The sequence below is a fragment of the Lissotriton vulgaris genome, unplaced genomic scaffold (assembly GCF_964263255.1).
Source record: "Lissotriton vulgaris unplaced genomic scaffold, aLisVul1.2 SCAFFOLD_1296, whole genome shotgun sequence".
NCBI classification, from domain to species: Eukaryota; Metazoa; Chordata; class Amphibia; order Caudata; family Salamandridae; genus Lissotriton; species Lissotriton vulgaris.
In genome coordinates this window covers 3512-29439 of record NW_028242470.1, presented here as the reverse complement: position 1 = coordinate 29439, position 25928 = coordinate 3512, and the positions used below count along the sequence as shown (strand labels likewise).

General features: G+C 44.0%; 1 protein-coding gene across 1 annotated transcript; it reads right to left on the bottom strand.

The window, feature by feature from the left end:
* Positions 1-1417: 1417 nt before the first annotated feature.
* Positions 1418-3986, bottom strand: LOC147668953 (uncharacterized). Its single transcript, XM_086948321.1, has one exon. The coding sequence runs from the start codon at positions 3716-3718 to the stop codon at positions 1418-1420; it is 2301 nt and encodes a 766-aa protein (XP_086804447.1). The 5' UTR covers positions 3719-3986.
* Positions 3987-25928: the final 21942 nt, after the last annotated feature.

The following is a 25928-nucleotide window of genomic DNA, read 5'->3' as shown; positions in this document are numbered from 1 at the left end:
ATCCCTTCACTGCTGCACTCTCTGCTCAGCCTCTCCCTGCACTGTCCCTTCACTGATGCACTCTCTCCTCAGCCTCTCCCTGCACTGTCCCTGCACTGCCCCTTCACTGATGCACTCTCTGCTCAGCCTCTCCCTGCACCGTCCCTTCACTGATGCACTCTCTGCTCAGCCTCTCCCTGCACTGTCCCTTCACTGATGCACTCTCTCCTCAGCATCCCCCTGCCCTGTCCCTGCACTGTCCCTTCACTGATGCACTCTCTCCTCAGCCTCTCCCTGCACTGTCCCTGCACTGTCCCTTCACTGATGCACTCTCCTCAGCCTCTCCTTGCACCGTCCCTTCACTGATGCACTCTCTCCTCAGCCTCTCCCAGCAGAGTTCTTCATTGAGGAACACCGCCTAGCCTAATCTTATCATGAAATTCTAGATTTCAGTCATATGTTAAGAAACAAGTGTGAGTAGAAACCTTTTGGGTGGAGAAAATGTAAGACATTAATATTGTGAATTTTTTGTTAATTAGTTGATGTTTGCAAGTACTAACACTTCTCTGTGTCAAGTAAAGACCTTGAGAGTTTTGTAACTTTCAGATACTCAAATTGTGGATTTTGTTGCAATTAAAATATTTTCAAGGCCTGAAATTTCTTTGGAGGTTGCATGCGGCCAGCCTAAGTTATCCTGCAAGAATTTCTTGATTAATCCTATTGAAACTACAATAAGTGTTCTCTCATGTAAAGTCAGGTTGTTAGAAGCTTTTCTGCAACTCAAGATACGCCTTACTTTTTACCTGGTGCGGGTGCATTTCTCATGTTTAGTGAGATCTCCTTTATGAGTAAAACGTTTCTGGCTTTCCCTTCCTGTATAAGGCTTTAGTCCAGTGTGAATTCTCTCATGTGAAGTGACATTGTATTCGTGATTAAACCTTATCTGACATTCAGAACACACAAGGCTTTTTTCTCCCGTGTCAAATCGCTCATGAAAAGTGAGAAGTAATTTGTGACCAAAACTTTGCTTGCATTTCGAGCACTCGTAAGGTTTTTTCCCAGAGTGGGATCTCTCATGAAGCATAACACTATCTTTCAGATTCAAGCTTTTATGGCATAAGGATTTTCTTCAGTGTGGAGTTTCTCATGGTGAGATAGTGTTTTTCTCTGCAGCTTTTCTGGCATTCAGAGCACTCATAAGGTTTTCATCAGTATGGAGTGGATTATGGTTAGTCAGGCTGTGCCTATCAAAAAATAGGAATTTCTGGCATTCACAGCATAGGTAATGTTTCTTCCCTGTGTGCTTTTGCTCATGTAGAGTGAGATTGCGCTTAAAATTGATGATGCTTTTCTGGCACTTGGAGCACTGAAGTCTTTTTGATGGTGTGTTTTCTTATGGTGCCTGTAACCATCACTACCTCTGAATCTTTTCTGTCATTTAGAGCACTGATGTTTTTCCCCCAGTGTGGATTCTCACATGTTCAGTGAGATCAGATTTACGGCTGAAACATTTTTGGCATTCGGAGCACTGATAAGGTTTCTCCCCAGTGTGGGTTCTTATATGATGAGTGAGACCGTTTTTGTCAATGAAACATTTCTGACATTCCGGGCACTGATAAGGTTGCTCTCCTGTGTGGGTTCTTCTATGCCGAGTGAACTGGGTATGGGTATTGAAACATTTCTGGCAATCCGTGCACTGATAAGGTTTTTCCCCAGTGTGGGTTCTTATATGGCGAGTGAGATTGATTTTTTCACTGAAACATTTGTGGCATTCAATGCACTGATAAGGTCTTTCCCCAGTGTGGATTCTTATGTGCCGTGTGAGACTACTTTTTATACTGAAACATTTCTGGCATTCAGAGCACTGATAAGGATGTTCCACAGAATGGGTTATTGAATGTTGAGAAAGACTTTGTTGGTTATAAAACCTTTCCTGGCTTTCAGAGCACTGATAAGGTTTTTCCCCAGTGTGGATTCTTATGTGCTGTGAGAGACTACTTTTTAAACTGAAACATTTCTGGCATTCAGAGCACTGATAAGGTTTTTCCCCAGTGTGGGTTCTTATATGCACCTTGAGTTGGCATTTTACATTGAAACATTTCTGGCATTCAGAGCACTGATAAGGTTTCTCCCCAGTGTGGGTTCTTATATGCACCGTGAGATGGCGTTTTTCATTGAAACATTTCTGGCATTCAGAGCACTGATAAGGTTGTTCCACAAAATGGGTCACTGCATGATTAGAAAGACTTTGTTTGTTACCAAACCTTTTCTGGCATTCAGAGCACTGATATGGTTTTTCCCCAGTGTGGATTCTTGTATGTTTAGTGAGTTTGATTTTTACACTGAAACATTTCTGGCATTCAGAGCACTTAAAAGGTTTTTCCCCAGTGTGGGTTCTTATATGATGAGTGAGACTGTTTTTGTCAATGAAACATTTCTGGCATTCCGGGCACTGATAAGGTTTCTCTCCAGTGTGGGTTCTTCTATGCCGAGTGAGCTCGGGTTGGGTATTGAAACATTTCTGGCAATCCGTGCACTGATAAGGTTTTTCTCCAGTGTGGGTCCTTATATGTATAATAAGTCCTATTTTTCTAATGAAATATTTCTGACATTCAGAGCACTGGTAAGGTTTTTCCCCAGTGTGGGTTAATACATGTAGAGAAAGACTTTGTTTTTTACAAAACCTTTTCTGGCATTCAGAGCACTGATAAGGTTTTTCCCCAGTGTGGGTCCTTGTATGTACAGTAAGGTCTCTTTTTTTACTGAAATATTTCTGGCATTCAGAGCACTGGTAAGGTTTTTCCCCAGTGTGGCTTAATACATGTAGAGAAAGACTTTGTTTTTTACAAAACCTTTTCTGGCATTCAGAGCACTGATAAGGTTTTTCACCAGTGTGGGTCCTTGTATGTCGAGTAAGGTCTCTTTTTTCACTGAAATATTTCTGGCATTCAGAGCACTGGTAAGGTTTTTCCACAGAGTGGGTTATTACATGTCGAGAAAGACTTTGTTTGTTATAAAACTTTTCTTGGCATTCAGAGCACTGATAAGGTTTGTCTCCAGTGTGGGTTATTGCATGTCGAGAAAGACTTTCTTTGTTACCAAACCTTTCCTGGCATTCAGAGCACTGATAAGGTTTTTCCCCAGTGGGGATTCTTGTATGTACAGTGAGTTTGCCTTTGCAACTGAAACATTTCTGGCATTCAGAGCACTGAAAAGGTTTATCCCCAGTGTGGGTTCTTCTATGCAGAGTGAGACTGGATTTTTGACTGAAACATTTCTGGCATTCAGAGCACTGAAAAGGTTTTTCCCCAGAGTGGGTTCTTATATGCTTAGTGAGATTGTTTTTGTAAATGAAAGATTTCTGGCATTCAGAGCACTGGTAAGGTTTTTCGCCTGAGTGGGTTATTACATGTCGAGAAAGACGTTGTTTGTTATAAAACCTTTCCTGGCATTCAGAGCACTGATAAGGTTTTTCCCCAGTGTGGATTCTTATATGTTCAGTGAGATAAAATTTACTGCTGAAACTTTTTTGGCATTCAGAGCACTGATAAGGGTTTTCCACAGAGTGGGTTAATGCATGTAGAGAAAGTTGCGTTTTGAAACTAAACCTTTTCTGGCATTCAGAGCACTGATAAGGTTTTTCCCCAGTGTGGATTCTCATATGCGTAGTGAGATTAGATTTACGGCTGAAACTTTTTTGGCATTCAGAGCACTGAGAGAGGATTTTCCCAGTGTGCATTCTCTCAAATTCAGTGAGATGAGATTTATGGCTGAATCTTTTTTGGCACAGGTAACTTTTTCCCCAACTTGGGTTATTTTGCTTTGATTGAGGCGGGTTTGAACACTGAAATTGTTCTCACAGCCCGTGTTTTTAAAATGTGTATTCCTAGAGTTAATATCTCTACATTTAGTTTTCTCTTGCTTATATGCCACGGTAAGAGTGAACCCGATTTTAGAGTCGGGCTTGTTTAGATAATGTTCAGCATTTATCTCTAAAAGATATTGTGTGTAATCTTCTTAACACTTGAATTGAGCAAAATATGTCTGGATGCAGCCCTGTAACACCGGTCGAAATGTTTGTAGCAGATAATAGTCTTTTGGTTATAGCCTCTCCGGCAGCAACTTATTTTGTGACTGAAGTTTTTCTCAAATCTATTAGTATAGGTTCTTAGCAATGCAGTGATAAGGTGTTAGTCTGATATTTAATGATTAAACTGAGAAGTACCTTTTTGCACTGGCGTAATGGCAGTAACTGAGAACATTAGAACATGCACAGTAATATTGTGGCTCATCAGTCGCAGAACATCAGTTCCTTTTACCCGTTCTGTGTTTGGTGTAAGGTTAAGGATTGTAGTTCTGAAGACAAGGATTTATTTACATTAGCTAGCGCAACAGTGCTCATTTAATCCATTTTGATATTTAACAGTTTTAAATATCACTCCTGCACAACAGATAAGGTTGAGGCGATTTACATAGAATTACAGAACAGTACACAATAAAAAGGAAACAATCTGAGATGGTCATGAACAACACAATAAAGTGGTGAATTTTTAACGTTTTCGCCAGAGTGAGCAGAGTGGGTCGAGGTGTTATATCCCGAGGCAGATAGTCTCAAACTTGCGTAACTGGTTAAAAACAGTTGTTGAACAAAGGTGATTTTCCAATCTTTTGGTTGTTAGCGTGCCAGTTTCGGAGTCTTCTTTCAGTGTCTTTTCTTTGATGGTTTGCAGAAGAAACCTTTTGTTATATCTTTCTTTTATGCAGTGTGTGCTTCCTCTCTGAAATTACATGATGCTTTAGATCATGCGTGCTTTAGATGAACGTTATTCTGTCATGCTGAGGCAATTTGTCTTTCTGATAATATTTCAGATGAGGACGTTGTGATTGGTCTTTCTGGCACTATTTCCAATGCTGTGTGGACAGATATGCCTTTGCTCTGGGTTAATGAAATGCAAAATTAGAGACTTCACTTACAGGTATAGTACTTTCCTCAGCTCCCACTTCCTCACCACACCTAGATTTTGGAAATTGTTTAAACTTAGAATGCTGGATGTCCTTCAGTTTTTCAAAATAATCCTTCTTATGGCACTAACATTCAGTTGGCTGGTGCTAAATCTTGCTTTCTTCGTCCGTAATTTCAATCACCTATAGTATTAAAATTAAATAGTTAATACATGTAAATATCCCCAAAAATAATTTACAAGCCATATCAAAGCAGAATTGCAAAATTTTGAAAGTGTTGAGCTGTTCTTCAGACAGAGCAGGGTGTAGAATGGTAGCCTGAGAGTACTTGGATCTAGGAGTGAGGATTTGTAGAATTTCCAACATTTTATTAAGCTCAGAAAGGATACATGTACCCTATGGACTTGTAACATAGAATCCCAAAAGCAGATAACTGGGGGAAACACACAATTCTTCCCTCTGTTAGAAATATCTTTCCCCTTCCCTGCTTCGCCCATCTCCCCCCCAACCAACCACATGCGTATATCTACCTCCTGCTTAAAACAAGTGGTAAATAAAAGCAGAAAAAAAGTATGAAATAGTGAATGGCATGTGGTTTGACAGGCAGAAGAATCTGTTCCTCGTGGCAACTCCCCAGTACATGGCGTCAAAACTGTAACTGCACGTTACTGGGATAAATCTACCACAAAACAATTACATGAGATTTTTCTGCCACCCCAGTACTGTGCAACTTCTAACAAGGGACTATAAGAGATCTTGGACCGGTCCTGTGACCTGGAGGGTCACACCAAGTGTGCCCTCATTTAAGGCAGAGGACTGTCATGGGTTTAACAGCTAGAGCGGTGATGGCAATGCACCCTGTTGTAAGGACCAATAGCCTGATTAGATCTTTGCATCATGGTCAGTGGAGTGGCTTTCTACTGACACACCCATGTAATGCTCCATTTCTATTCCTGTGCCCAGACTTTGCAATAACATCAAGTGCATGTTTAGGGTGTTGGTGTGCGTAGCATAAATGCAATGTGAGAGTGCGACAGAGTAAACACCATCTCCTGTCTGCCAGTTGTGTATACAAGTGGGACCATCTATCCCTCATTTATACCAGAGTTCAAAGTCCTCTGTTACCAAGGAATAATGTGCTCTACAAAGTACGCAGGTGCCTGCTGTGGCACCAGGGATGGTGTCAGCCTGACAGTTTATCTAAATTGAATGGACATCACCTGTAAGCTGAATTACTTAATGGAAAAGCTGTGTAACTGTCCTGAAGAGCCTAGAAGTCTGCCTAGAAGCCTGCCTGTCTGGTAAGAAAAGGAAGGGAGTTTCACTATCCATCAGGAAGACAAGGCTGTCCTGGAAAAAGCAAGGTCCGACACATCCTCGTTATCTGTAGGGCGAGCCGGAAAGCCATCCAGCAAGACCAGCTAGTCTGAGGGATGCCAAGACTCTCCCAACAGTTCAAGGCAGAAAATAAAACTCTACGACAACATGATTGTTGAGGCCCAGTAGGACGATTGTGTGCTGCCAACATGCCCATTCAAGGTTGCATTTGCCAAATTCCTAACACAACAAAGTCTGAATCTACTGACTTCTTGGAGAGCCTGTGTTGGGCTTTTAGCTGCTGAATTTCTGACCACTCTGTGTCAGAGGTCCATGAGGGACTACAACTACTCCAGTGTCGAACACCCTGTCTGAGCTTATGCCTGTGGTCCAGCCGGCCACAATGTGGGCTCAATTGCTGATGGTCAGGCCTCCAGAGGGGGCTGCACTTACAGACAGGCCAGGTGTGACTGCTACCTTGGGACTGCTTATCTTCAGGCAACTGCAAAGAAAAGAGAGTGGGTGCCCTACTAAATGCAGCACTATATCCAGGACAAAAGCGCTCCACAAAACCTGCTGGTGGGTTACTGCTCTCGCGAGTCTTCGGAGGTGCCATTCAAATGTCGGGAAACAGGAAAGAGACCCAGACAAGACTGACTCATCCTGTGAAAGGGTAAGACACTTACGACAGAGCATACACGCATTGGGGGTAACTGGAGTGACAGAACTGACCCCCTATACTATATTCATGATACTCCTAAATGCTCCTAGAGCGCAAGAGGGTATCAGAACTGGACGCACCTGTCTGCAGCACATGTTAGTCTGGCATGCCTGCACTATCTTTTCACCCGGACAGTCCATAAAGAAGACTTTAGGGTCGCTACGCACATAGCAGCCGCTGCGATCGTCCGCTGCGCAGTCGAGAGTGTGATGTCATTTTATGCTGTCTGGAGGTGGGATCGTCCGGCCAAATTCACCGTCACCCAGCACCTTCCCTATGATGGCGGCAAAACTATCAATCAGTTTCCCCTCCCAGCGCCTGATCGGCTGCAGAGGGCAAGGCCACTAAATTAAATGGGTATGGGTAAGTGGAATGTGCAAAATGAGCCATGTGAGCTGCTCCCGGCTTCCGCCTCAGGAGACAAGCGCTCTGTCAATGAAATGCGCTGCTGAGGAGGCGCCTTAAGTACTGACTGGGGGTGGAATCGTCTGGCCAAATGCACCGTCACCCAGCACCTTCCCTAAGATGGCGGCAAAACTAGCAACTAGCATAATGAAGGATTCAACCCAGATCTCTTGACTTGGGGTGAATGTTTTGATTTGTTCTGCATTCCGTCCATCAATTGTGTGTCTTTTGCTCTATTATCATTGCAGCACATAAATTCTATACAAGAATTCCGATGGTTCAATTAATAGTGAAACTGCTAATGATATGTTATTTTGATTTGATATCGTACCCAAGTTACCCCTAAGCAGAAACTACTTTAAGGAGAAATTTAGGATTGGTACGTAGAACCCCTCTGTCTTTGTGAAGTTGAAAGAAAGGCTCTTGTATAGGTAATGCCTGAAGTTCATCAACTCTCCTTAGTGAGGTTATCGTTATGGGGAAAGCAACTTTCCATGATAGGAATTGTAACGGAAATTTGTGCATTGGTTCAAAAGGCCGGCCCATTAGCCTTGTAAGGACTATGTTTAAGTTCCACTCTGGAGCAGGGGGAATACTTGGCGGTAAAACCCTTTTTAATCCTTCCATGAAGGCTTTAATCACTGGTACTCTGAAGAGAGATAGGTGTTGTCTATTTTGCAAGTATGCAGTTACGACTCCCAGGTGTAAACAAATGGATGTGTAAGTTAATCCACATTGCTGTAAATGCAACAGTTAACAAATGATTCTGCACAAACGCATCAAGATGATTGATATTGTTGTTGTTACAATAGGCAACAAAATGTTTCCATTTGCTGCATAACATGCTCTAGTACTGGCTTCCAAGCTTCCTTGAGAATATTTATACAGTCTGGTGGTAGTTGTAAATAACCAAACTCTATGACTTCAGGAGCCAAATCGCTAGGCTGAGTTCTCTGGGAATTGGATGTCTGATTTCTCAATGGCTCTGAGTGAGGAGGCAAGGTGTGAGATGTAGCTTTTGATGTGGAACCACTGAGAGTTCTAAGGATGAGAGTAGCAAGGTTGACAAGATCATGTGGGGGCTATTAAGATCAATGTGAGGGACATTTGTCTGAGTGTCCGAACCAGTAATGGAATTAGCAGGAGAGGCGGAAAAGGGTAAGCAAATATCCCTGACCAAATCATCCATAGGGCATTGCCTTTGGATGCTGGGTGTGGGAACCTGGATGCAGAGTTTGGGCCTTTTGCGTTGTTCACTGGAAAACCTCAGTTTTGAAAGTAGGGAAGAAGAACTTGGGGATGAAGTTTGTGAACAGTTAGCCTTGTTGTGTTCTATCTAGGACCCCGATCAATATTGTGACCTCATGCCCCTATACGGCTATAATCAATACATATCCCTATAATGGCATAAACAATCAGAGCCATATTTCAGTAACTCGTCTCTGCAGCTCATGACAGTCCATGACACAGCAGAAGCCACTTCCTTAGATTCCTAGATAACACACCGAGTTCTTTCGACATCTCAAACCCCCCAGCAACCTGGGAAAGCCCTGCTTGCTTTGTTTTGATTAGTAATAGAACTCCTGCGAGCACTGTAAGAACGACCAGTTCTTAATGACATCTTTATTGACGTCTTATGTCCAAAAACTTACGTCAAACTCGGCACCTTTCAGGTATAAATATACCAACGTTGACTTAAGCAAGCACACGGTGGTGGTGAATACTGGAGCAGAACAGCTGTCCCTTGCAGAGCCCAGCAGATGCGAGAAGCCCACGGACGCTGCCCCTCCTCCTCCTTGACGCGCTGAGAAAGACGCTGTCTTTTCTCCTGCCGAGAAAATCCAGCTCCGGCGTTTCCAGCCTACCCTTGCGGGTAACTGGGATATCGGGTCCTGAGAGGAGATACCAGACCTCCTGCATTCTATTCCAGAGGTACGGTGCTGACTAAACCCTTAGAGAGAATTCTTGAAACAAACTCTTGGCAAAACCAACTTAACTTAAACTGCTACTTACTTACTCCCTCCCATGTATTAGGCTTAGGTCAGGTACAGAGGGGTAGGCATAGTTAGAAGCACCAGTTGAGGTCGTTAGCTAATGTATATATGAATGTATATATTTTATTCATTTTAACCAGGCCACTATTATACCTATCCTAAAAAAAACGTCTCTTGACCCTTCCAAATCAGAGCATTACCGACCTATTTCCCTCCTTCCTTGGATGGCTAAAATAGCTGAAGCTCACGCTAATAGGATCTTATCCCTCCACCTGCAAGAAGCAAACATACTGGACAACTCCCAGAATGGGTTTCGAGCCGGTCATAGTACCGAGACTGCTCTTTTGGCAGTGGTGGAACACATCAGGAATATACTTGACCAAGGTCAGACGGCGGCACTGATCCTATTGGATCTAAGTGCCGCGTTCGACACGGTCTCCCACCACATCCTTTTACATCGCCTCGCTGAGGCAGGAGTTGGAGAACAGGCGCTTGAATGGTTTCGATCATTTCTTACGGGTCGAACCTTTAAAGTTTCTACTCCTCCCTACATCTCTGCCCCTCGCCCCATTCCACAGGGAGTGCCACAGGGCTCGGCCCTCAGCCCCACCCTTTTTAACTTGTATGTTGCACCGCTGGCGCAGGTAGCTGCTAGTTTTGGGCTTACAATAGTGTCATACGCCGATGACACACAACTGGCGGTGTCACTCAATGGCGATTCCAATATGAACGCCTCCACTTTTCAGGCAGCCCTCAAAGCGGTTGCCGGCTGGATGGCGAACAATCGCTTACAACTCAATGCCACCAAGACGGAGGTCATTCTCTTCGGTAGAGACAGTGAGCTCTGGGGAGACCAATGGTGGCCTTCTGAATTGGGTCCTGTTCCTACTCCTGTAACCGAAGTCAGAAATTTGGGCGTCTGGCTTGACAATCAATTGTCTTTTATTCCCCACATTAAACGTGTTGCAGGAATCTGCTTTGGCGCTCTACAAAGCCTACGGCCTATTTTTAAATTTTTTGACGCGGATACCAGGCAGATCATAGTCCAAGCTCTGGTGTTGACCAGATTGGACTACGCCAGTTCTCTGTTTCTGGGCGTTAATCAAGCTGAGCTTGCCCGTCTTCAGCGGGTACAAAATTCGGCGGCCAGGATGCTAGTCGGCCTCCCCAAATTTGTTTCAGCTCGCAGTACTATCCGTGACCTTCATTGGCTACCAGTAGGCCAAAGAATTAAGTTCAAGGCTTTGTGCCTCACTTTTAAAATTCTCAATTTGGCCTCCCCCCCCATTCTCACCCAGACCATCCTCCACTATGTCCCCGCAAGAGCTCTGCGGTCTGCAGGGTCTAATTTGGCCATTGTTCCTCGTTTTAAAAAGTCCAGAATGGGTGGACGCTCTTTCTCGGTGATGGCGGCTACTCTATGGAAATCTTTGCCTGTTTCACTCCGTTCCATCCACGATTTGTTTCAGTTTAGGAAACAATTAAAAACCCATTTATTCTCTGCTGTATAGCTCTGTGTTTTGGTCATCACTGTTGTGTTATGTCTTCTATCTCCAAAAGCGCCGGGACGCCTCTTGGCTGCGGCATCTGTGCGCTATACAAAAGTTAATAACATAACATAACATAACATAACCATCTTATGGCTAAGAAACCATATCAATGCTTTTACAGTATTATTTCGTAATACTCCTTTTACTGTACGCACTTTTCATAATAACAGGTTTTGCAATTGTGGCAATTCATTTCTCTTGCAAGAGAAGGAAGACTGCTGAATAAATAATATATTTTATTGAAAAACGCCCGTCTCTCTATTCTCTGCATCCTGGTGAAAGTAAAATCTGCACAACTGACTGAGTGAAATAGCTGTCTATTGTTTCACACGACTCTAGAGATTGACTCTTATTCTGAGGAGCAAAGTTGTCATGTTTATGCGGTTGTCGGAAGCTGAATCCCTTCTTGTTTGAGCCAGGGAAGCTGATCACTTCCTATTCAGTCAAGAAAGTTTCCAGTGACCTCTGAGCTAGCTGGCGCAAACCTAAATTAAGTCTAACATAGTCAGTAGAGACCTAGAAGACCGCAGTCCTACGTCTACACTGCGGTTTATGTTATTCCAATGCGCAGGGCCTATAGGGAAAATAGGAACTGCACTACATGGCGCCCAACGCTTGGTAAGGCGATAAAACTAACGCAAGACGTTAGAGTAACTCAGTCGTGCTTTTCACACAGACCCTTTCTCCTGTAAATACTCCAATAGACGTCTGAAGTGGGTGAAAGGTTAAAATCCACCGGAACTTAGTAGGAAGAGATTCCTATGTAAAGTTTCTGGTTTAGTCAACGTTGAAGGATACAGTGTTCCAAGATATTGTGCACCTAATCTTTGTTTCCTTGGAAACCTGCTCTGCAAACCTTCATTAATACAATGCAAGAAAATGGCAATAACAACGGAACCAATGAAGTCGCAGTAGGCGCGAATCAACAGGGTCCCGATGTTACAGGGATTAATGAACCGGGTGCGATTATCATCCCGGCAAACATAAGAAAATCTATAACTTCAAAACTTATAGAAAACGGACTGACATCACAAGGTGGTACAGTCATTTTCGTGATAGAGGCACACGAATATCGGCAGACAGAGGTATTCTATTCTTGGATAAACTTTCCAGCGGCAACCGCTACAACACACGGGTTTCACTATTACAAAATAGAGGAACCACCGGAAAAGTACGCTCCTTTCGGGGAGATTGAAATCCCATTAAAATACCAAGAGCCCCTGCTCTGGTTTAAAGGCGCCCTAAAACATAATGATCACATCACCAGGCTCGGTCCACTAGGTAGACCAGGAGCAACGTGGCCGGTTCTAGCCTGCTACACACCACATCCAGACATTGAAAAAATGTCAAGAGAAGAACTTTTAGCACAGCTAAAATTACTGATTAAAATACATAGACAGTTAGTCCAATATGTAATGCGGACTGCAACAGTCCAAACAGCTGTTAATGTTCCACAGATGACCCCTCATCAGGAGAACACAAATAAAATTACACCACAAAACATACAATCATGTCTTGGAAAAACTCCCGCAAAACGGGAACAAATTCCTTTCTGGTTAGCACAGAAAATTACTCAAATAGAGGCAGAATTTTCGAATACAACCCCTATTGAGAAACACAGAATTCTGACTATCTGCCTTCCGATGGGGGTCGCACCACATGTGGAGGACTGTGACACTTGGGGTACAGTCTTTGCTTCCATTTACACAAAAACACATGGTGTTCCGTCCATGGCGGTAATACCGGATGTGCTAAAACAAATTCAGAATGAATACGGTCCAGAACCTGCTTTAACTCTTGGTATGAAATTACTGAAAGACTTCAAGCAGGTCTCGGCTATATTACTAGCCAATATAAAAGGAGAAGCAGCATCTGTGGCGATCCGCCAGAAATTGAAAGAAACAGATATAACAGATCAACCAATTGAGCTTGCCAGAAACATAGAAAAATGCTATGAAGAATTAGGCAGAGATAGTTTGGGTGGGAAACCAGTAAAACCCCAACTACTCGAAAATCCTGAAAAATTATTTATTAAAAATAACCTAAACACTCCTAAAAAGAGCTGGGATGGAAATAAACAATCCACTCTCAAAGAAAAAGTTTTCCAGTCCAGAGGAAGGTCTCCTTGACGGAGGGAAAGAACTCCGACTCGAGAACACCAGTCTCCCCAGAGGGAGCACTCTGAGAAAAGATATAACCTTAGAAATAGGGATAACTTGAAAAAGCCTGATAGATATCAAAGCATTGATACACATCCCTCTCGATCTTTTTCGCAGAAATCGGAAAGTAGAGGACGGTCAGACCCAAGGGAGGAGCACACCAAGTCCAAAGACAAGGAACCTGCTCAAAGTATAAAATTACAATTCCCAAGGAAGAAGGTAGCCAGTATTAGAGTAATCGAACATGCCGAGAATACTGAGGACACAGCTGAAAAACGGAGAGTGGGCACAGACAATGCTAGACAGTGCAGCAGAAATCACCATAGCTCTCAAGATCCTGATGAGTCATCTGGAGACAGTGGACACGAATGAATACATTCAGGTAGAAACTGCAGACACCAGAGTTAGCGAACTTCATAAGATATACGAAATAACACTGCGTATAGAGGGAGATAAGACTAGAAAAATAAGGGGTCTATTTTGGGATAACCTCTCAAAAGGCTATGATATCCTGTTAGCCGAGAAAGATTGGCCCCAGAGTTTGTCAGGGAGTGCCCTCATGGCGAAGAAATGATTATGCTATTATCACACTAAATATATATATATGCAAGGAAATGGGCAGTAGCCCAGGCACCAGCATTATACAAAAATCATGTAGGATGGGATGAGGACTCTCCTCCTCACAAAATCCAGTTAAAAAGTCAACCGACTGCACAAAGGCAGTACCCAATTAAGCAAGAAGCTAAAAAACAGATCAGGGAGATTTTAGATCAACTTGAATACCAAGGGGTAATTGAAACATGCACCTCTCAAATGAACAATCCTTTGTTTCCTGTCTCCAAACCAGACGATTCATATTGTCTAGTCTTGGACTACAGACACCTTAACTCATGTTGCAAAACATTTGCAGTACAAAATTCCCACAGTGCGGCACTAATGAATAACATAGTTCGCAAAAAATACAAAACGACATTAGACATATCTAATGGGTTCTTTTGCCAAAACATTGCACCAGAAAGCAGATACTTGACCGCTTTCTCAATAATGGGGTCACAGAAAAATTTCTGTAGGCTCCCACAGGGATTTAAGAACAGCCCAGGACTATTCTCAGCCAGAGTAACAGAGTTACTACAAATCTATGATGATGAGGCATTATCTTATGTCGATGACATCTATCTCACAGACGACGACTTGGATACTCACTTGAAAAGGGTGAACACCATAATACTTGGGTTCGCAGCAGAGGGTTACAAATTCAACTTTAAAAAGTCGAGATTTGCCCATCTAACAGTCTTATTCTTAGGATACGAATTATCAAGTGAAGGAAAAAGCCTAGCGGACAACTTCCTAGAGAAGTGCGCTGTACTCCAAGCACCAAAAACGCTGAAGAACTTACAATCGATTCTAGGCTTCCTGAAATTCGGAAGAACTTACATTCTAAACTACGCAGAGAGGATTAAACCTCTCTACGAATTAATTAAACCTGATTTTAAACCAATCAACTGGACTCAAAAACACACGGAAATTTTGAGATCACTGCAAACAGACATGTTAGCGAAAACAAAATTAGAAACACGTGACAATACACGCAACCTTGTAATCCGAGTCATCCCAGGAAGATGCTGATTCACGTACCTGACCTCTAATGAGGGAGAAACGGTACCAATAGCTTACAAATCACATTTGTACACACAAGCAGAAAAAAACATTCAGTCTCACAGAAAATACTGTAAAGGCAGTGCAAACTGCTATAGCGAAAGAACGAGCACTAGCACAAGGCAAAAGGATCACTGTTCTCACAGCAGAATCCACCTTCGAGGCACTATTCAGCCCAGTAAACCTGCCTACAGTGTCACTGGATCCGAAATGGATACAGTGGGAAAATTCTCTTGCTGCAGAAGACGTGAAATACTATTTCACCCCGCACATGAAAAAACTGAATGATTTAAAATATGAAAAAGAATGTCCTCTGCCAATCGAAATTCTCCCTCTAGACCAGTACTCCTGTATAATCTATACAGACAGATTTGTACAGCATTACAATGTAGAAGATAAATCCTACGATGCAGCCTGCGCGATTATTAAAGGTCGCTGGCTCTGCGGTAAATTCAGACCGAAAATAACAAAAACTGAATCACTGAGAAAATGTTCGGCTCAGCGAGCTGAAATCAGATCTTTAAAGATGGCTCTTGAAAATGCCGAACGTGAATCCTCGACACTAATCGTGTGCGATTCGCCTTTTTGCGTCAACTCCTACAATAATGATTTGCAGAGCTGGGTTCAAAATGATTACAAGGATGACACAGGTGCCACAATCAAGCATAAGATGCTTTGGAAACAAGTAGTTCTTTTACAGAAAGAACTACAAAAGACTCACGTGATACACACTCTGAGTCATTGACGTGATGGCGTTCAGGTTGCAGGGAATTCATTGGCTAATACAGCCATAGCGGAAGCAAGTAAACCGGCTTCCGTAGCCACAAAAAAGCGTTCAGAAAAATACATAGACGGGGAAACCATGCTGGCAGTTAAAACGTCTTCAAAAGGCAACTGTGCAGCATTACCTGTGAACTATCCACTCAATTATGCAATTTTGCTCGAATCCCTGGAGTGGGGGATAGGGTAATTCCAAACACGAATCGGAGAAAGTTATTAATAGCAGACGCACACATGGGTGAAGGTCCAAGGCACAAACAGATGAAGGAATCTCTGACCGAATTACAATCAGTATACTGGTGGCCGGGGATGAGCCTGCACCATTATAAATTTGTAAAGAACTGCCCAGACTGCGACAGAGACCGCAGTAACGAGTCAAGTGGAGTAATGCCATGGCCATGTATGAAGGTAGCATAGAGCTATCTACACATGCAATCCAGCGTCCTATTCAATGTTCCCTCTAATTTTTTTCCTCTGTGTGCGGCAGTGTAGGGTCTCTGTGCGCTGCAGCCATGGCTATGCGCACGAGGAACCAGACCGTGTGTGTGTGTGGCGCCTAATTTGAATGTCTCTTCTATACAAATTGATACTTTAAGCAGAATAAAGTCTGTACTTTTGCAGACAACAGTGCCCATCACGTCATCAAAAGAAACGTGTGTATAAGAACCAGTTTTGGAATAGAAAGCAGGCCTATAGCCTGTGGAATCGCTGGGGCTACTCTAAACAACCAACGGTTAGGATGCAGGAGGACCACGGGAGACGCGTGCAGTGACTAAACACAGCCGCAGGTTACCATTGACTTTCTATGGGAAACGAAGAAGTTACAAAGTTACAGATTATGGGCACACGGGAGGGAACTACGATGGAGCCCTTTTAGACTAGGACACTAGGAGAGTCAATACCCGCAGGAGCACCAGAGTACTCGAGTTACCTCACCCAGGGAAGCCGGGTGCGTAGGTGTCTTTTCGTGTCGGGTTTCGTCGTCGATTCCAATGGAGAGCTGCGAAGAAGTGCAGAAGGCGACCAGAGGAAAAGTGTCCAGGTTGATCCAAGAGTGGATTGAAGATCTGAAGAACCTGAAAGCAGAAGGGACAGAGTCTGGGTCACTAGCCAGTGACCAGGAAGGAACCAGGAAGGAACCAGGCGATTTCGGGTGATTTCAGGTGAAGAAGTGAGGCTTGTCTCTGCAGCCACGAGGACCAGGAGGCGTCGACAATGACCAGGAGCTGGATTCGAGCTGTCCCACAAAGGATCTAGTGGACTGCGGTGTCGGTATCTGGATTGGACCCAACAAGCCTTGGCAAACGCAATCTACGCAGGAGATGAAGATTGGCTTCGGAGCAGACCAGCAAGGTCTGAGGAGCTTATCGTTTGTAGGGAAGCTGGAGCAAGCCTGGAGCAACCAGGAAAGCGAGTTAGTTTTAAAAGAAAGTCTTCCAGGGGCTCACTAGCCAAAGGGCAAGGAACCGCGAAGACGCGTCGAGCTGAAATGCAGGAGCGGGCTCCACGGGACACTCATAGAGTGTGGAGGCCTGTGCGTCGGTGCAAATGTGGCTCGGATCTGGGGCTTCAAGCACCCCAAAGCACAACTTCCAAATACCTCGGAAAGTAGATCCAGCTTGCAAAATGCAGGATGTCCAGGAGTTCCGTATCACGTATCTCGTGTCCGCCACGGGTCTCAGCTTTGCTGGGAACGTCGAGCAGCGTCAGAGATGTCTGGAAGTCTGTGTCCTGTGTCACAGAGTCTTCAGGATCCGGCGGGAGCCTCTACAATGCAGACCGGCAAGATGCTTCTTGGTGCCTGTTTGAACAGGCACCAAGGAGGTGTCTTCCGTCTTCCAGTCTTCCAGTATTTTTAGACACCGTCACAAAGTGGAAGTATACGACGTGTTACGAATTATTTGACTCTTTTTCCAGACATGAAGCAACATCTAGACAACATATATCATTTTATTAGAACAGGAGAAAAACCAGAAAGTATTCACGAAGCCATGGCACACAGAAAAGTGGAGATTCAAACTATGATCTTACAGTTTTTGATAAATTGTTTGATAAGGGAACAAGACCAGCCAGGTAAAGATAAAAACGAGATGAAAACTCTGATAAAATGGAGTGACAACATAGCCGATGGTAAACATAGTAAACAAGGTTGTATGGAATCTATGTACAGAAAGATCTGTAAAGAAATTATAGAAATACACGCAAGGGAAAAAGAAGCAAGAGAAGCCGAGAAAACGGATGGTGATGTCTCAGATGACAGTGATATAGAAGCTGAGGATCCAGACAGAATAGCATATGTAGGTAGGGCGAACCCCTTTGACAGACCCATACGCCCAGAATGCAAGAAACGTTTTCTTCCTCCCATACCAGAACAATGTTCTCTTGAGCATTTATTCCTAGCTACCGATAAGGTATTGAAACATCGAATAGGTTACAGTGAACTTAGTACTATGCCTGAACAAGAACTAGCCCGGTCAGCAGTCCAATGGGCCGGCAATTCTAGTGTATATCAAGATGACGTAGTAGCCCAAACATTTTTTAATCTTTCCCCAGACGAACAGCGACTAGCTGGTATGTACATGATCCAACACCTCATTACACTGTATGAAAGTCAGCATTCTGATCCAGGTCCCCTACATAATGTATTGGAAGAGTTACTCCTAAAAAGATGGAGAGGCCTAGGTACCGATTTAATTAATGTCATTCTAGAACAGAGACACAAGTACAGAACTTTCCTGACTCCACATTTTGTTCCCGTTCCACCCCCAGTAAGGAAAACATTTTACATAGACAGACAGAATCCTTTACGAGAAGTTCATCCTGTTCAGACAACGGGGGGTACGCTTCAACGAGTATTTGTTTACACCCCCACAACGAAAATGGAATTATTGGAAATGAAAAAATTAGTACCGTACCATGATAAAGACCCTGCAGGATTTCACAGCGAATTAAAAGACATGCTCCGCATGGGAGAGTATACGTATCCCGATATACTTAAAATGTTAAAAGTACTGTTGCCTGCTGGCATTTACGAGAAACTGAAAGAGAAACAATGGGAGGTGGGAGAGAAAAAGATTGATTGGGCAGCATTAGAAAACGAAGAAAATACACGAGTCCCTGGTACTGGTCTCGGGGACCTTGCCAAAGCAATGCCCGAGTTATTAGTACAGGTTTTGCCAAGATAACTAGCAACTAAAAATGAAGACTGGGATGCAATCTCAGCCTGCAAACAGAAACAAGACGAAGACACTAGTGATTTTTATTCCAGATTCGAGAAATGTTTCATTATTAATAGCGGCCTGAAAACAAGTAGTGAATCCTATCCACATCTTTTCGTAACCAAATTAGTAGAGAATTCCTTACCACAGGTTAAAAATAGAGTTCTGAAAGTCGAGAGTACATGGCAAGCTAATACTCCTTCCCAAATGTTACAAATGTTACAGTATCACCAGAATCGAATCAGAGAAGAACACGAACATGAACAGAGACGTATTAAAGATACGAAAATGAAAGTACTAGTTGCCCAGTCCGTTCCAGGTGACAGTCAGAAGAGGGGTACTATACAGACTAGTCATTCTGTAGCTCCCGTTAAAGGGAATTGCAACTATTGTAAGCAGCCAGGTCACTATATAAATGAATGTACCGTTTTGAAATACAATATTGCTACAGGAAGGACGAAAGAAAGACCGCGTCCTCCTAGACAAGATCAGGTTCCGCAAAATATTCCACAGAATACGCGATCTCCTCAGAACACACAACAGACAGTAGCGGTACCCCAACCCCAACCCATAGCTGCCACTCAACATGTCACACAGCAAATGTATCAGTATGCTCAGTCAGATTATCCCGATTATCAGCAGTACTCATGAAACAGCCTAGAGAGGGAGGTTGGCTTGCCCCTTATCGAGGTTCCTGTAGATCAAGAGGGTCCCTATGTACATAGTCAGGTATTAGGGAAAGACATAACATTTTTGATTGACACAGGGGCGAGCAGAACTACCATCAGTCATGACGAGGTTCCAGGGGCACCCCTCTCAGGCTCACAGAATGTTTCCCTGGGATTTTCAGGAAAGCCTATTGTTAACGAAGTGTCAAAGCCAGTTTCCCTAGAAGTTGGTCCGTTATCCCGTACTACAGACTTGTTACTTACGAAATCATGTCCAGAAAACTTGCTTGGTATTAAAACATTGAAAGCACTGGGAGCAGTGATTTGTTGTTCTCCTGAAGGAGTGAGATTGTTTTTACGTGATTTTAAAGGTCATTATGTGTTAAGAGATTTTGATCCACGATTGCAGAATGTACCACAACATTTATGGGCACAAGGTCCGACTGATGTAGGTTGCATGCATATTACGCCATATCGTGTTACTCTCAAGCAAGGAGTTGTACTACCCCGAATCCGACAATACAAGTTGCCACCTGAGGCTGTAGCAGCCTTATTGAAAATTATTGACGAGCTCATTGCTCAAGGAGTGGTTGTAGAAACTGACTCCAATGTATGTAATTCTCCAATCATCCCGATTCTTAAACGAACTGACCCAAATGCACCTCCAGTCTACAGACTGGTGATCGACCTTCGAGAATTAAATAAATGCATCATACCCCAGTACCCGGTAGTCCCAGACATTTCTTCCCTATTGACTGCCATTGATTCCGAAGCAGCGTTCTTTACTGTCATTGACCTCAAGAACGTCTTCTTTAGTGTCCCCATTCATCCAGAAAGCCAGTACCTTTTCGGATTCTGTTTAAATGGCCGTAGCTTCAAATTTGCACGTGCACCTCAAGGGTTCACAGAAAGTCCTAGTATTTACAGTCAAGCACTGAAACGACAATTAGACAGTATTCACATGCCAACTGACACTGCCCTGCTCCAGTACGTCGATGATCTGTTAATCACAGCCCGTACAGAACGTGACTGTGAACGTGCATCACTGACAGTCTTGTATTTTTTGGCCGAAAAGGGGCATAAAGTATCCCCTTCGAAGCTCCAATTCTGTGCCCAGCAAGTGGTTTACTTAGGACACTTGCTGTCCAAGAGGGGGAGACAGCTGACACCTGAACGCATCCAGTTAATTGCACATTTGCCACAACCCAAGACACAAAAGGAAGTACGGGCCTTCCTTGGCCTCACTTCTTACTGCAGACAATGGATTCCCCAGTATGCATATCTAGCCAAGCCACTCATACAGTTGACAACACAGGAGGCAGCAACTTCGACTGTCCTCCCTTGGACTCAGGAACATACACTTGCTTTTGACGAATTGAAGAAAGCCCTATGTCAAGTACCTGTTTTAGCGACACCATGTTACAGCAAACCTTTTACACTTTTTGTCACTGAACGCGACGGTACAGCATTGTCTGTCCTCACACAAGATCAAGCAGGAAAACACAAGCCCTGTGCCTATTTTTCTAGTACATTGGATCCAGTAGCCCAGGCTCTGCTTGCGTGCTTGAAATCAGTTGCAGCAACTGCTCTAGCTATCAGACAAAGCGATTCCATAGTATTAGGACATCCTCTGACAGTACAGGTTCCACACTCCGTGGAAGTTCTTTTAAACAGAACACAGACTCAACACTTAACCATAGCACGACTGACAGGATATGAACTGACATTGTTTCAGCCACACATAGAAATTAGACGTTGCAACATACTGAACCCAGCTACACTGTTACCCTCAGTTACAGCAGATCCCGTACCACATGACTGTGTGGAAGTCATTAATACCGTAACGAAGCCCAGACAAGACTTGACTGACATTGCATTGACTGACCCCGACCTGACACTTTACGTGGATGGTTCATGCATGAGAACAAGTACAGGAGAGCTAGTAGCCGCATATGCAGTGACTACTGAAACTGAAGTCATAGAAACACATCGTATTGACACACTGTCTGCTCAAGCAGCAGAGCTCATCGCTCTGACCCAAGCCTGCGTACGAGCGAAGAACCTGAAAGTAAACATATACACGGATTCACAGTACGCATTCGGAGTCGGAGTCGTGGCAAGAGAGAGGTTTTCTGACCTCCCACGGTGCCAAGATACAGCATGGTCCCCTCATTCAAGCTCTGTTAGAAGCAATACACTTGCCTACAGCCATAGCCATCATGAAGTGCAAAGCACATACGAAAGTCACTGATTTTATTTCCCAGGGTAACGACCTGGCAGATCGAACAGCCAAGCTTACAGCTCAGACTCATACAGACATTCCAACTGACACGACAAAGACAGATGTACCATCACTGACACATTGCATGACAGCCAGGGATCCCACACAAGATGTAATTGACATACAGACACATGCCACTCCAGACGAAATCAAGAAATGGTCTGAACAAGGAGGGGTCCAGACAGATCAGGGATGGTTGACGAAGGGAAAGGCCACATGGTTTCTCCCCGACTCTATGGTTCAAGTTATCATCAATACAGCACATAGTCCAGCACACTTAGGAGAAAAAGCCATGTTAGACAGCATCCAGAATATATGGTTCAACAAGCATTTACGTGCAGCAGCGAAACAGAAAGTACATACCTGTATGATCTGTTGCCAGTTCAATCCAGGCAAAGGCATTCCCGTGGAACAAGGTGGATTTCATCCTCCTGACCACCCTTTTGAAGTCCTCCAGATGGATTATATCCAGATGGACAGATGTCGCGGATTCAAGTACGTCCTTGTAGTTGTATGTGCCCTTTCCAGATGGACAGAAGCATATCCAGTTCCAGATTACACTGCCGTAACCACTGCCAAGCAGTTGGTTCGTGAATTCTTCCCACGATATGGTTTGCCCCGTGTCGTGTATTCAGATAATGGACAGCCATTCTCGTCCGAGGTTATGAAACAGGTATCACTCCTGTTAGGATACCAGTGGAAATTCCACTGTGTACGACATCCCGAGGCAGCTGGCCTTGTAGAGAGACACAATCAGACGCTGAAAACACGTTTAGCGAAGGTCTGTGCAGAAAAAGGCGTAGATTTGATGGTAGCCCTGCCGGTTGCCCTCTTTTACATGCATATGGTAGCCCATTCTAGAACTGGTTTGTCCCCCTATGAAATCATTTTCGGTCGTCCCCCAAACATGTGGGGTACGCCTATGCCCCGCAAAATCACAGATGTTGACAGTAACATGCTGACAGATTACCTAGCTTCCTTGATGTCTGCACTACACTCTTGTCGTTCACAGGTCGCGGCTGCCTTCCCGGACAACACCCAGGTGAAACCGCATGAAATCGTTCCAGGCGATCTGGTCTGCGTGCGCAATTTCGATCGCTCAAGCCCTCTGGAGCCCATGTGGAAGGAACCCAAACTGGTGTTGATGACCACGCGGACCGCTGTGAAGATCGAAGGAAGGAAGGGGTGGCTCCACTCCAGCCACGTGAAGAGATTTCGTGGACTGTGTCCAAAGACTTTTTTCAAAGACTGCCCTGATACAGACTCTAAACTCTCCCTGTTAGAAAAAACTCTGCAACAGGAATACAGAACTAAGTTGAGGTCTAGTAAGTCAGACAGAGTTTAATTGTTTAAGTCCCCCCTGGGTGAAGCGGTTAGACAGGTTTCTGACATGTATGAGATAGACCCACATAGTGAGAGAGATAGACAGAAAGTCAAGAAAATGAAATACTGTAAGAATCTGCACAGCAGATGCATTATCACGTTACTTTTTATGTTTTTTCTGAGTCTTACGATTATTGGTATAAGCTGGACTTTACATGTTTTCTTTCCTCCTCATGGTTCACACGTACATGTTTTTTTCAATGATACCGTAGAGCACACTTTCAGTGACCTGCCCCCACACGAACTCTCCTATCGACTTGCACTGCGCAACAACACCTTTATCAGTATGTTACACCATTCTCATCAGACCAGCAATGTCACAAATTGCTGGGTATGTGGCCGACTCCCTCCCTATCAGAAATACAAGGGAGCTCTGCCTCTTTTTCCTTATCCGTTTTCACACAATGGTTCGTGCGGAGCATGGTTTACTTTAATGTCATCATTAGACAGCAAGTCCAAAGTTTCCCAAGGCAATTGGATATGGGGAGACTTGAATACAGTTATGAATATAGCATGTTTCCCAGACAAGGAAGGTCTTCCCCAAAGGACAGGAACTGATCTAGAAAATGAAGTGTATGGATTAGGGAATTTTACACTTAATCTTATGATTCTGAACGTCCAGTCCGAGACTAATGTGGACTTGCCATCTATAACAGTTTTACCAGTGAAAGGTGAATTATGCGTTAGAAAGAATGGTTCAGTACACCTAGGACACAGTGATTGTAGTACTGTGGTCGAATTCAGTGATAAAGGAAAGTCTACTTTCAAAGCTTCCCGCCATTCCTATTTTATTTGTGGGTCAACAGCTTATGTACGTCTGCCCTTAGATTGGGATGGAACATGTTACATTGCATTCCTACTGCCACCTGTTTTTCTAGCCCCACCTGATTATCATCGAAATTCACGTCTTGTGCATGTAAGACATAAGAGAGATCTTCCTCCTGTTATTGATTATTCCGAATCGGCATGGGATCAGTATAAGAATTACATTAAAGGTTACTTTTGGTTTATAGGTCCTGTCCAAAACAGTAAAATAATACGTAGATTGGCACGTACCCTTGAAGCAGTAGTGAATGAGACTACTTTTGCCCTAGGTAACTTGACCTAAGAGCAGTCTGCTATGAGAGTTGTTGTTCTTCAAAATCGCCTTGTCCTTGACGTCATCCTGGCCGATAGGGGCGGGGCCTGTAGAGTGATCGGATCTAGTTGTTGCATTTTCATTCCTAATAATGCACCGTCAGTATACAAAGCCATCACAAGGCTTCATGAGATAGCTCACCAGATGCACCAGAATCCAGGCACCTGGACTTGGTCCGGTTGGTTCTGGAGTGTGATATCCGCCTGGGGATGGAAGTACTGTCATTCCTAGGAATAATACTCCTTATAGTATTCAGTTGTTGTCTTTGTCTACAATGTGGGCCAGCGATTTGCGGCTTGTGCGCCACAGCTTGTATTCCCCGTCCACGCCCACGATCCCGTGCTCGAATGAGAAAGGACGAGCAAATGATGTTATATGAACAGATAGATGGTCTCATGAACATAGATATATCCTGAAGGGAACGTAGGGGACAAGGAGGGAATGAGGAAAATCGAATTTTATATGACCAGGTATGTCCCCTATCGTGTACCCCAACGTCCCATGTATGTGCATGACCTCCATGCATTTTCCCTCCATGGCCGAAAATGAAGACGCAAATGCATTTGCGTCCAACGTTAACATGTTATCTACCAAGTCCTCCAAGAAAGCAACATTAATTTGGTTTCTAAACCCATGTTGCCAACGTCTTTACATAGTGCACTTTTAAAGCGAAGCCACGTTTTCCTGGCTCTGCCGAGCTAGGCCCTGAATTGAGGCTCTGAAGTCTCTTCTGTCTCTGAAAGCTGCCGTTTAGGTATGCATCCCTGACCTCTGCCTTACTTCCTGCCCAGCGAAGCGGTGCCCGGCTCGGCCTGGTCTGCCTGCCAAGACAGTATTTTGCCTACAGTTATCTGCTCAGCCTCCTCGAAAACACATTCCAGTCTAGTGAAATAGGTAAACATATTCCCGGCTGCAGAGTAAAGGGCCCGGCCTTCCTGTCTCCTTGCAAGCGATTTACAGCACCCGTTACTATGGTAGGCCCATGGCCCCCGCGCATTGTACCAAGACACGTATGCACTCCTTAATATTCAGTGATGTATGGCCCCTGCCCGAGAGACCTTTTACTTCAGACAACACATCCTCCAAACATGAGATATCAGATAGGCTATAGGTGCAGGTCGTTCTGACATCCCAGACACCAAGACTCTTCTACTAGAGCTAAAGTCAAGTCCCCCAGCTCTCCCCAGTTACACGTCCTTACCACGTTATGCCAGTTGCGCGCGCATATAGAATAAAGGTTTCTGCTGACCCTGCAGAATCCTCCTTTGCATCCACCCACTTATGACACTTTTTGTGACGTTTCTAGCACACACCTCCGTGTACGCCTATTACACCCCTTCTTTTACGCCCATATGTTCTTATCTTCTTCTTTTCACTTGTCACGCCTACTGTATTCAATGCAATTATACTGTTTTACTATATATAATGTGTGATGTTAATAATATGTTGAATATCCCTTCCTGAACCCTCGTGGTGATGGAACTAGATGTCCAGCTTCTCGAGTTGCTTAATTAAAGCCCGTATGACTCAGATACCACGGACTCTGCCTCTCATTTTATTGAGCTATCCTTTATTGTCATTTAATGTATAGAAAATAGTCCGGTAAAATTTTATTTACCACAGTACCCTGGGAACCCCTTCGAAATTGCGACTGCATTACCACCCTCTTGAAGAGGGTGGTAATTTGCAAGTGTTTTGCGACCGCAATTGTGGTCAC